Consider the following 12580-nt stretch of genomic DNA (forward strand, 5'->3'; position numbering starts at 1 on the left):
TTAAAAATACCGGTTAAATCGTTACAGCCTAAACCTTTTGGAACCTTTACCACCCGGGTTATACCGCTAACCAAACCCCTATTCCGAACCGCTATTTTAAACGAAAAAAAGCGCCATATTGGATATTAATACGATAAACCCAGGTGTACCGCCTATACCACCTATAATACCGAAAATATTCGAAAACCCTAACGAAAACGAATTTCTAAATCGTATATTTAAAAAATTGGGGATCCGTTCCAATAATTAAAAAAAAATCGATATAAAGGCGTTAAAAACCGGGTTGGGAAATTTATCCGAATATTTAGGCCAAATAATAACTACGTAAAAAAACGTATAAATTATTAAAGTAATTTGCGATTTCGAAAAACCTACAATACCCAAAAAAGGTAACCGGTTATTAAAATATTATATCGAAAAATTTAAAAATTAAAAAAAAGAAAATTTTAATAAATGCAATAAAAAATTTATACGAGTTTTAAAAAATTATTTACAAAATTATAAAATTATAATACCAGGTCGAAAATACGGAAAAATAGGCCGAAAATTAATAAATATTATAAAAATTGCAAAAAAAAGCCGTAAACGGAAACCACGTAAAACCGTAATTCTAACGAACCCTTAATTAAAAAAACAGAAAATTGTACTTTATTATTTACCAATTTACAACCCGTATACCCTACGCCCAAAATAGATTTTTAAAGGCCCGACCCAAAATTACGGCTATTACCTAATATACAATATAATTATACCTACCACCTATTCACCGTTCCCGGGGAATAGCCGTTTGGTAATATAAGGCCGTTTAGCGAAAAATACAAAAAAAAGCCCTAAAATAAACGGGCAAGTATTTAAAAAAAATAATTAATTACGTACGAAATTTTCCAAACGTATAATCGTTTTATTACGGTATAAAATACCATTGCATATAAACGTTTACTACCCATTTAAATATCCAATTAAACGTTTCCGTTTATTACGTTAAAAACTTTTTTACAAATTTAGGAAAAGGATAATAATTATTTAAAAAACCTATACAATTTTTTGGATAAAAAGGTATTTAATTTTACAAACATTTGCCAAATAATATAAATTAAAATTTCCCAAATATACGCCGTATTCCCGTAAATTTTAAAAGGAAAAATTAACGATTATTTTAAAATATATATAAATAGGAATAAAATTTTTAAAAATATATATTTACGTTTAAAAAAAAGGTTCGATACCGATTTTATCCGCTAATAATATTATTTAAATTGGAATTCGATTACGTCCTATTTTGTAAAAAATAAGCCCGAAAATATAAATAAAACTTTAAAATAAATTTTGGAATTTTTTTTCGATAAATTATAACGGTATTAAAAAACTATGGGATTAAATTATTAATTTAAATACCAATTTGTTAATAATACGATACGGGCTATATAAAAAATATTAAAATTAAAATTAATATTTGTAAATACGAAAAAAAGATCGTACGAAAAGTTTTGCAATTAATTGCGCCGGTTTATAATTATCGAAAATAAACCACAGGCCAACGGTTAATATTTAATTAATCGCAAATACCAAATAATAATTCGAAACGAACGGCCATTATACCGCAAGTAATTAGGTTTAAAAATTCGAACGAAATTAAGAATTAAACCCCAAAAAAAAAGGGTGCAAAAAAAAGGAGGGTATTATATTTACAAAAAGGAAAATTGTAAATTATAAAAATATACCAAAAAAGAATAACGCGTTAAAAAAAAACGCTGGAAACGCAAATAAAAAGATTATAACCAAAATATACGAGGTTATAAAACGTTTTTATAAGCCGCGGAAGGATTTAACGAAAATTTGGGCAATAGTAATTCCGAAATATTAAAAGGTTATTTAATAAAATTTATAAACGAAAAACCCATTACAATTAGCCATTATATAATAATATAGGGTATAAAACTTTTAATAAACGAATTTTTTAAATATAAATTTAACGTTGTATAAAAATAAAAGATAATACAATTAATTAATCGTTTAAATTATGTATTTATATAAACCAGTATGGAATGGAAAGGTTTTTTGCCAAATATTGGCGCGGTTAAACATTTAACGGTAAAATTTAAGCAATTCGTAGTATTGTAACGATATAAAATAAACCTGTATATAAATAAATAACGCGTTGGAAAAACACGTATACGTTTTGGCCAAAATGGCGTAATAATATCGATAAAAATTGCCAATATATTTACTTTTATAGGAATAATTACGTTTTATATTATAAAAATAAATATACCGTTCCTAATATCGTTAAAAAATATAAATAAATTGCAAACCTATTATAATAATATCCGAAACGAAATCGTTTGCGGTAACGGCAAACGAATACCTATAGAACGGAAAAAAAGGTACCCCTGGTTTTATTTAAATAATACCGCGCAAAAGATTATATTTTTTACCGATTTTAAAATCGCGGGAACGTTCCTAACGGAAAAAAAGCTGCGGCGAATTTACAAACGTTTTAAATATTTTTCCGTTAATAAACTTTAGCGCCTATTGTAACGTATAAACGAAAACGCGGATTTTAAAATAATTTAAATAATTAATAAAATATGCTACTTTTGCCAAAAAAAAGGAAAATTACCGTAACGTTTTAAATTTACCCTAAAAAAAAATATTAACTTTAATTACGAAATTATCGTTAATATTATATATTTGGATAAACGGCCAATATTTTATATAATCGATATAAATATTATATTTTAATTAACCCAATTCCTAATTAATATATTAGCCAAAAAAACGTAAAAAACGTTAAAACGGTATTGGATCGATATTTATTTAAGTCCGCCAAACGTATTAACGTTCGACCCAGGGCCCAATTTCCGTACAATTAAATTTTACGTAAAAATACGCCTTTTAAAAATTATATATTATTAAATCTTTACAAAAACGTATTGGGCTGTAGGCAAAATCGAACGTTTCCATATATCTTTAAAAAGGGCGTATAAAATTATCCGGGCAAAATGCGGTAACGATTATTTATAAAAAATTGCCTTTTAAATAGCGGTAAAAACGGTTAACGATACCGCCGGACCGAACGGGCTAATACCTACGTTATTAATTTTTAAAGCTATATTAAAAATAATTATAAATTTACCCCCAACGTTTACCCAGGCGAAACGTACGGAAATAATAAATAAAATTATAATTAAATTCCGAAAAATTACTGCAAAAAAAAGCTAAACGACGCGTTAATTATTAAAAACGGGTTTAATATAAAAAATAGGTTACCGCGTACATTAACGTTAGGTAACGAGGTATTAATATACCGTAAAAAAGGTAATTGGAATGGCCTTTATAAAATTATTTTCATTATCGAAAATATAATACGGGTAACGTTACCTAACGGCGATTCCAATTTTAAGAATACGTACGTTAAACCCTATTACAAATATTAGAAATAACCGAACAATATACAGGGTAATTAGGCCGAATTTACGTACCCAAAAAAAATTTAACTACGGCGGAAAAAGCGCCCAAAAACGGCATTAAAACCCCCGAAAAAACCTTTTAAATTAACGCCAAATCCCCTTATAAAAATATTTATTACCCTATAGTAAATTACCTTTAAAAATAATTTTACAATTTATATAACGATTAATCCAAAAAATTAACGGCGTAATATTAGGTAAAAACGGCCCAAAATACATTACGACGAAACGTTTATATTAATTAAAAAAGCCCAATTTAAAAAATTGGTTATTAAATATAGGGCCGAAAGGAAAATAATAACGCCAGGGGTTCCATTTAAATAATTAATGTTGGAATAGCCTCACTCGCGCGCGCAGCGGAAAGGAGGTAAAGCCGGGCCGGAGCTGCGGCCCCGGCGATTGGGTGACTAAGCAAGGAGCACGGACCGCATGAAAGACTTTTCATCCGGCCGTGAATAATCAAATGCAGTCGCACGACTTAGGTAGAAGACAGACCGAATATACCCAAATTGCAGAGGTATAACGTTCTCACCCATTGATTAAGTCTACCACGCAATGCATTGTTAGTAGACCTGCGAGTCTACGAACAATTAAATATAGCGAAAATAAATATTTTGTTAAGCGTAAAAATGTTCGAACCAATATACGGAAATAATATATATAACCGGATTTTTAATGCTAAAATAGTACGGGAAATTAAAAAAACAGCAAATCGCCCGTACGAAAAATTACGTCTTATTATATAAAAATATAATAATAACGAAAAAAAAAGCCTATTAACCCAAACGCTAACGATTATACGGTATAACCAACAATTAATCCTAACGATCGTACCTACTATAATAGCGTAATTCGGCTACGTTTTTATAATTAAAAATATTAATTAAACGTACATTTAATTTAAAAACCAGTTCGTTAAAAACGTATTAGTAAGAATTTCGAAAAAATTATTATATAAATACCCGCCGGGAATTTATTTTAAAGTTAACAAACCGTTATACGGACTAATAAAATTAAAATTATACTAATTTAATATTTATTAACGTTATTATAAAAAACAGTTAAATTATATAACGTTTAAATATAATACCTGTCTTTTAATTACGAAAAACGGTCCGTTTGGGCTAATAAGCCTATAAATAAACGATACGTTAAATTTGGAAGATCCCGAATTCGTTACGTACGAAAAAATAAAATTCCAAAAAATAAAGCTGCTAACGAAACCGCAAAAAATACTATAGGCGGAAAACGTTAAAAATTTTAACGGTTGCAAAATAATATTGCGAAACGGCGATATATTAATATAATAAAAGGGATAGGCAAATTATCTGGAATTGGTAAACGTACAAACGCCAAATTGTAAATAATAATACGTGGCCCAACGGGCCAAAAACGCCTATATTTCCATTACCTACCAGTCCAAAATTACATTCGATTTTTTAATAGCCGCGTAAACGGTTAATCCGTCAAATATAAAAATCGAAACGCTTAACAAACGATTATAATAACAAATTAAAAACCAGCAAAAAGGATTAAAATATATCCCATTATTTATAAAAACAGCGAAATTATACGTATTTGTAAACGGATCGTTCGCCAACCTAAAAAATTTAAATTTACAAATAGGTTACGTAATTTTATATAGTAACGAAATTAGCTATAAAAACGAGGATAATTTCGAAATATAGGGTAATATTATATATTGGTTTTCTATTAAATGTAAACGCGTAACGCGTAGCGTTTTGGCTAACGAAATTTACGGTATAATAAACGGGTTAAATATAGGTTTTATATTAACGCGTACGTTCCGAACGATTTATAAACGTAACGGCCTACCGTTTTTAAATTTCGTAATTTGCACAAATTCCAAATTATTATACGATTGCTTAATACAATTTAAAACCATTATAAAAAAGAAATTAATAATTAATATTATAGCGATTAGGCAATCGTACGAAAAACGTAAAATTTAAAAAATCCGATAAATTAATAAATTAAATAACCCTACAAACGCCATAACGAAAAAACACCCGAATAACGCGTTAAAAGATTTAATATTAACGAACAAATTACGAATACGTATAAAAGGTTGGGTATAACGTAATTAACAAAAAAATGCGAGGGAAGGTTACAATATAAGGTACAATATAAATAAAATATAACGTACAAATTAACATTTATCCTTTAAAAGGGATACGAAAAATAACGATTTTTTAACCCCCGAAAGGAACCCGCAAAAAATAATTAACAAATTAAAACAAAATTTTTACAAACCGCAAAACGGCCCATTTGGCCTTTTCTTTTTTCTTTTCGGCCGATATGGCCGCTACGGCCATACCACCACTTTCCTTTTCCTCCTTCCAAATTTCCAATATTCTTTTAACGACGGGGCGTTATTTAATAATCGTTTAAAATATACGTTAATACTAAATAAAAAAGGAAAAAACGGTAAATATTATAATTTACAATTTTATCGTTTTTAACGATAATCGTTAAAAAACGGACGGTAGGGGGACGGGTAAAAACGGGAATTTTTTTGTAAAAATGCCCGGAAACGTATTTATAATACCGCCCAAAGGGCGGATTCGTTTCGCGGCAAACCGCAAAATCGCCGGATTTTTATTTGCCCGTAAAAATAAAACGTAAATAGCCCAAATAAGATTTCGGCCGGATTACGCCGGCGGCGGGGCGGAAACGGGGGGCGGTAATAATAAAAACGCGTATTATATATAAATTATTAGCTTTAAACGATTAAACGAAAAATAAACGGAAAAAGGAAATACGTATATTTACTTTTAATTTTAATAATCCGACTAACGGGCGTAACGGTAATAAATTTTTTACCTTTACAAATACCGGTAACGGTAATAAACTTTTTACTTTTACGGGCACCGGTAACGGTAGCAAATTTTTTATTTTTACGGGTACCGGTAAAGGTAATAACGGTAAAAATAACGGTAAAAGCAGCGGTAAAAACGGGGGTAACGGTAACGGTAACGGTAGGCGTAAAAGCCCTAAAGCGGCCCGAAGGTAAAAGGTACCGGATAGGGCCGGTAAACGTAAAATTGTTGGCGGTACGAACCGTTAAACCAAAAAATAATAGTTTAATTATTTTTTAATTTATATTAACGATAATATATTTACCAGGTAATTGTTAAAAATAAATGGCCTATTTACGATAAATTTAATAAAACGTAAATCGGAAAGTTAGGACGAAAAAATTACGAACCAAAAAAAAACGGCCTATTTATAAACGGATTAGAAAAGGATCGGTAATTACTATAATACAAAATTCCTATTAAATTTTCGTATTATAGTTGGTTATTTACAACAAATTAAACGTTTACGTAAATAAAAGGTTATTTTATTATTATTAAAAAATAATAAAATTCCCCCTATTTATTAGGAAACGGTTGGAATAAAACATTCGTTTGCAACGTTAAAAAATTTTACGATTTCCCAAACGCGTTATTTTTCCTTTATTTATTTATTAATAACTATTTACGGGTTTAGGGGGTGCGCATATTTGCAATTAATATAAAAAATAACCTGTATTTATTCGCGGGCAGACATACGTATGGGTAAATTACGTATGGTAACACGTAATTTTAAAATACGTAGCAGAAATTTTAACGGATCTCTGCAGGATTGTAAATAGTTACAAAACGATAAATAGCATGCATGAGAATACCGTTTTATTTGTTATATTGTTTTTACCGATCGCAGCGATCACTCTATTCCTATCAACAGTCTATATACCCTCCAATGCCTATTATATCCCGATTAGCAGTGCGGTGATGATAATACGTATAACCATCGCACCAATTCCAATTTTATCAACCGCCACCGCCATCGGATCCACCCACTCCAAAAGCCTGAAGTAAGGCATAGGGTACGATGCGTGTCCCCAAATAGTAATACCAAAGACTGTTCAGAAAGAAGAGACGGTATGGGTTATCGAAATATAAAATTTTTTAATTTATTTTATTTTTACAAATAATGCAACTCGCGCATCACGGCAGAGACAGCCAATAAAAAGAAAGCAAGAGAGAGCTTAAATGTTCAAGCCCTTGTCCCGGCAAGTCTCCACAATACTCCCAGAGCCACCCGGGCCCCGTTCGCATACCTGCAGGTTAAACAGGCAGGGAGTCTTCTTGTCAATGGGAACCGCCGAGTCGGCGAAGGGATTGAAAAGCTGCTGTTTGTTGTTGTCTTCCCAGCACTTCACCACGTCCATCAGGTACTGCTGTTTATCGATGCCGTACTTGCTGGATAGCTTTTGAGCCATGTCATCCATCGACATGGCCTTGTTGCCTTCGGCACGCAACAGCAGGTTCTGCGTGAACCAGCCGTTGCTGTCCGGGCCCGTGCACTCCTCGACCGCTTCGGGCTGGCTGTGTTGGCACGAATCCAGCCCGATGACGCGCGTGATGAAGACGCGCTGCGAGGTCAGCGCCAGCCCGACCGCGTAGACGGTCAGGGCGTCCAGGACCCGTCCGGAAATGTCCTCCTCGGTCACGTTTTGGCGCGCCCCCAGGAACTCGCCATCGGCCAGGATGGTGCCCAGTCCGGAGTCTTTGTCGAGGATTGGCGCGTTCAGCGTCGCCGTCACGGCCTTGGACACGGAGGACTGGTACTCCTTGACGACGTCGCCGAGCGAGCTGGCGATGCTGCTCCAGGTGAGGAACTTGTCGGGCTGGGCGGCCGGCTTGGTCATGCCAGAGATGAATTTTATGGCCTGCGTACCACCGGACACGATGGTTTTGATATCGCCCGTGATGGGGATGGAGCCCAATATGGTTGCAAACATACTGAGGATGTTGTTGAGCGGCGTGACGTCGTCGCGCGGCTCGGTGATGAAATCATTGGAAATGGAGGGTAGTTGCAACCCTAATATACTGGAAGCGAACGTGATTGCTGTGTTGAGCGAGTTCATATAACTGTTCCAGTTTTGCGCCGCCACGAGTATGTACCAGTCCGGTAGCTCTACCGGCGTGCACGGTTGGCCGGCGTTGCAGAAACTGTCCAGGCCACAGAAGAAATTGGGCGCACCAACAGTACTGGCCAACTCCTGCACCGTGTTGCTGGTGCCCTTAACCTTGGCCGCCGCCGTGGTAAGGGCGTCGTTGAGCTTGAGCTTGACCCAGGTGTCCTGGTTGAGAGGCTCAGATGTGCAGTTTGCGGTGGCGGTGGCGGTGATGTTTTGTGACTTTGATGATTTGGTCTGGGGAAGAGCCTGGGGCAGAGCCAGGACTGCAGACCCGAGGGTCAGGGAGGTGAAAATGACCTCGAGACGCATTGCTCAGGTTTGAAATATAGGATTGGGTATCTTAAAAGAAAGAATGGAATCCAGGAAAACCGGTCCAAACAGAGAAGAAGGGGGGAAAAGAAAGAAGACGAAAAAAAAAAGGAGAAAAGGATTGAGACTCGAACAAGAAAAGAACCCCAGGTTCGAAAGGAATGTAGACAAGCAAGCATATGGTGGCGAGCATCTACCTTCCAGCCAAGGCCAAGCAGTCGGGACCGTGGGTTTTATATCAGATGTACTGTCCTGGCCGGCAGCGATGGACCACACACATCACATCGCATCCCGTCAATTATGCTTGCCAAATCTTTTTCACGCCCCGCTCAATAGGATTGTTAGCGACGGATGCCACGGATGACCGCTTATTTCCCAAAACATGTTAGTTCCCAGACCTGTGCCTCTCTTGGCAGGTGTCCGTGTGGGGGAGGCGGATTAAAATGGGGACATCGTGAGGTTTGGCGAGCCTCATAATGCAGTATATCCATTTTAACGCGGAGTACTGGCTTTCTTTTTCCCTAGCTTGGTTATAAATTCTCATTGCGAAGGGGGACGCCATGGTGTTTGGCGAGCGTCATAATGAGCTATGTCCATTTCGACAAAGAGCACTGGCTTTCGCCCCCTAAATTATTTATAGACTCGCATCCTCACCGCGAAATTGGCGCGGCGTCTCATTTGCCTTAACGAGGGGGGAAAAGGAGCCTGAAAAATTTGTTACAGCTTTAGTAAATCGGCTTGGCAGTGGGACATTCCCATCACGCGCAATGATCATGGCGGCAATAAATGTGCAGACAAAAAAATGCCGGCAGAAATTAGCACGGCTACAGTCACGTTGCCATCGTTGAGTAGGTAAGTTTAGAATTAAGTTTTAGAGTGTCTGCAAATTCTATTGTTGACATTCCTATCGGTTCCCGATGTGCCGCCCACAATCCGTACAAAAAAAGTTGCAATCGGCTGCAATTAGCTCACCACTTCCATCTCGCAGCTCTAAACAAAATACCTCTGGCATGCTGCTAACGATGCCTTGTACCAACTTCGCTCGGGGGCTGATTGCGACTGGTATTGGCAGATGTTGCCATCAACTAGAAGAACAGATAGGTTGCAAGCATCGAGGATGGGAAACCGGGAAGAGGTCTTAACCCATGTGCAGGCTTTTCCCAGCTAACAAAACGGTAGTTGACATGCCATTGTTCAACGATTCTCCCGGATCTCCCGGATCTCCCGGACTTTTGCCGCATTGTACACACCTACCCCTGAATGAGTGTATTGGTGGGTCCGGTACTTCACTTTAAACAGTTAATCCCTACTTTATACATACATAATCGATTTTAAAACTTATAAACCCCAGCAGGGTTTGATATTTATTCCCCTTATAGTACTACTGCTTTTTTTCATCAAATTTGAAAATCAGAAGTTGGTGGGAAGAAATGAAATATCAACATGTTTTTATGTACTTATGGATACCAGTTTACCGGTATTTTATGCCCATACTTTTTTTTGCACTGGTATCGTGGATCGCTTCGAGTATGATTGGCTTTCTTTCGACAAGGGATCCCTCATTTATGGTACATTCATTTAGGGGTAGGTCTGGATCCGCGTTTAAGGTTCAATAGTCGGCCTCCACAAGACTCCGTCCTCTGACCCACAAAGCAACAGTCTGCACAGGGTCCTTTTCAATGCAATTTCGGCCAAGCTGGACCGAACGCATAAGTGAACAAAGCGCGTAGCGACCAACAACAAAAAATAGGGGTAAAGATTGGGGGTATCAGGTGATTTGATTTCACGAACAGACTCCTACGGATTAGATCTCTTGCTCGCTGGCCGGCCCCGACCTAGCACTTGGCTGCCATACCCAACACGTACAAATTTGTGGGAAAAAAATAAATAAATTACGAGCACGATTTTGATGTGTTCTTGACAATTTCTGTGGTACGGTGTGCTGTGCGTGTGTTGGAATTTGGTAATAGCTTTACCCAACGCATTATTACGTGGTATGAGCTGAAAATCCTGCCTTACCACCTGAAACAGAACTCGGATATTTTGCCGGCCAGGCAGCGCTTTGGGTGGGGAAAAGTCGCAAGACGTACCACGTACGTGGTATATCGTGTACTCTGTTTAACAGCACTGGGTGGGCTACAATTGGAGACGGGATACGAAATCGCGGAGGCTACTTAATGCCGCCCTTTAGGGCGTGATTTTCTTGTTCCCAATCTGGCGATTCTTTTGACCAATACCCCTGTTGAAATTGGGGGCCGTTGGTCAAATCTAGGTACGTCGTGGTATGCTTTCAATTGGGGGTTTGCTCATACGAAGTAATTGTGGATCAAGTTTTACAAAGTTGGACATAGGTTTATAAGATCGACAACTTTAACCTTTGTATTCAACTGCCGAATCGGGTGTAATTTTGTTTTAACTTAGTCAGGCACAGAAATATACAATCCTAACTGGGTAATCCTATGCTTTATTGTTTGGGTTTAATTGCTTAAAATATCGAGGTTTTTTTACACTTTACAGTTTACACGTGATAGCTGATTGATAAAAAAAGATACATTTGTCTTTACAGGAACCCAGCCGGTGGGACCTTGGCAAATCTTGGCCTATCGAGATCGCGTGTCCACAGGGCTAGGCAGAAGGTTCCCGTGATACCCGTGCTCAAGGTTAGAACATTGCCGGTGCAGTCGCTGTTGGTAAATGGTTGGCCACAGCTGTATATCTTTGGTTTTGGTTTGATAAAGTAAGGCAAACATGTCAATTCCAGTCTTCTTTTACCGGATGTTGATTTAGTTTAGGAGGGAAACACTACTTCCAGGTTGGCGGGCGTGGTGAAGCGATTTAGCTTCTGCTATTGTAAGGGAACTGCAACAGCCATGTCTGCTCTACTTAATGGCAGCCTCGTCTTGAATATTTGATTGGAATGTCCAGCACCGGTCCGTTTTTTCTACCTGCTGACATTATAAATTCTCGTTTTCTACATCGTCCACGAGAGCCTGCCGAGGTCCCTCTTGGTTGCCGTGATGCTCCACGACCACTTCGTGCGGACCTTATCCGGCAGCTTCGATTCCGGGTTGGCGTAAACGCAGAAAAATAATCGGGTTACTTGGGGTAGCCAAAGTAAAAAATTGATCAATCACGTTGGCTCTGTAAAATTGAGGTGCAGCTTGATTGTCAATTTTAGTGCTATTTGCAGCAAGGGATGTTGTTTCTTAGTCTGTAGGAAGTGTTGACTTAACACCGTCAAGCATGATAAAATCGATACTCCCAAAAGACCGAGACATAATTACTAAAGGTTTGCTGTTTTACAACCAATGTGTGTAGCTCGAGTCAAATATTTTGGCGAGTTCCCCGAAATTTACGTCCCGTTGTCCAGTGCCCTGGACGCATCCCGATCCTCTAGTCCGGTCCGAAAACGGCCGAGCTGAACCCAATTCGCCGGTTTTGCGGGTGGGCCAGGATTGCGTGATAGCGGGTAGGGATCACGACGGCGTGGGTCTCTGGCTCACCATCGTGCTGTTGTGCTGGTTATCTGGTCGCCAAGAAGAGACAAGAACGTAAGAAAGGAACATTAGGGATTTTTATAAATGTTTATATTGGTAAATAAATCAATCTCACCGGGCTGTTCAAGATCCGGACTTTTTCTTTTTCGGGATTACGATGACTGGTTATGTGATTGCGTATTGTCTCCGGCGTGCATTTCCCCCACTTTGCCAGTACCTGTTTAAAATGCTGGATATGCGGCCATTTATTTCTCTGCTTTACTATCTGTAGTCCTAAAGATGAAAAGGTCTGCTGAAATCAACAGTGAACTACC

General features: G+C 37.3%; 1 protein-coding gene across 1 annotated transcript; it reads right to left on the reverse strand.

The window, feature by feature from the left end:
* Positions 1-7524: 7524 nt before the first annotated feature.
* PgNI_06451 (uncharacterized protein) lies at positions 7525-8769 on the reverse strand (the record flags this gene model as incomplete). Its single annotated transcript, XM_031126475.1, has 1 exon — positions 7525-8769. One exon carries the CDS (start codon positions 8767-8769, stop codon positions 7525-7527), a length of 1245 nt encoding a protein of 414 aa, XP_030983173.1.
* Positions 8770-12580: the final 3811 nt, after the last annotated feature.

The sequence above is a fragment of the Pyricularia grisea genome, chromosome I (assembly GCF_004355905.1).
Source record: "Pyricularia grisea strain NI907 chromosome I, whole genome shotgun sequence".
In the NCBI taxonomy this organism is placed as follows: domain Eukaryota; kingdom Fungi; phylum Ascomycota; class Sordariomycetes; order Magnaporthales; family Pyriculariaceae; genus Pyricularia; species Pyricularia grisea.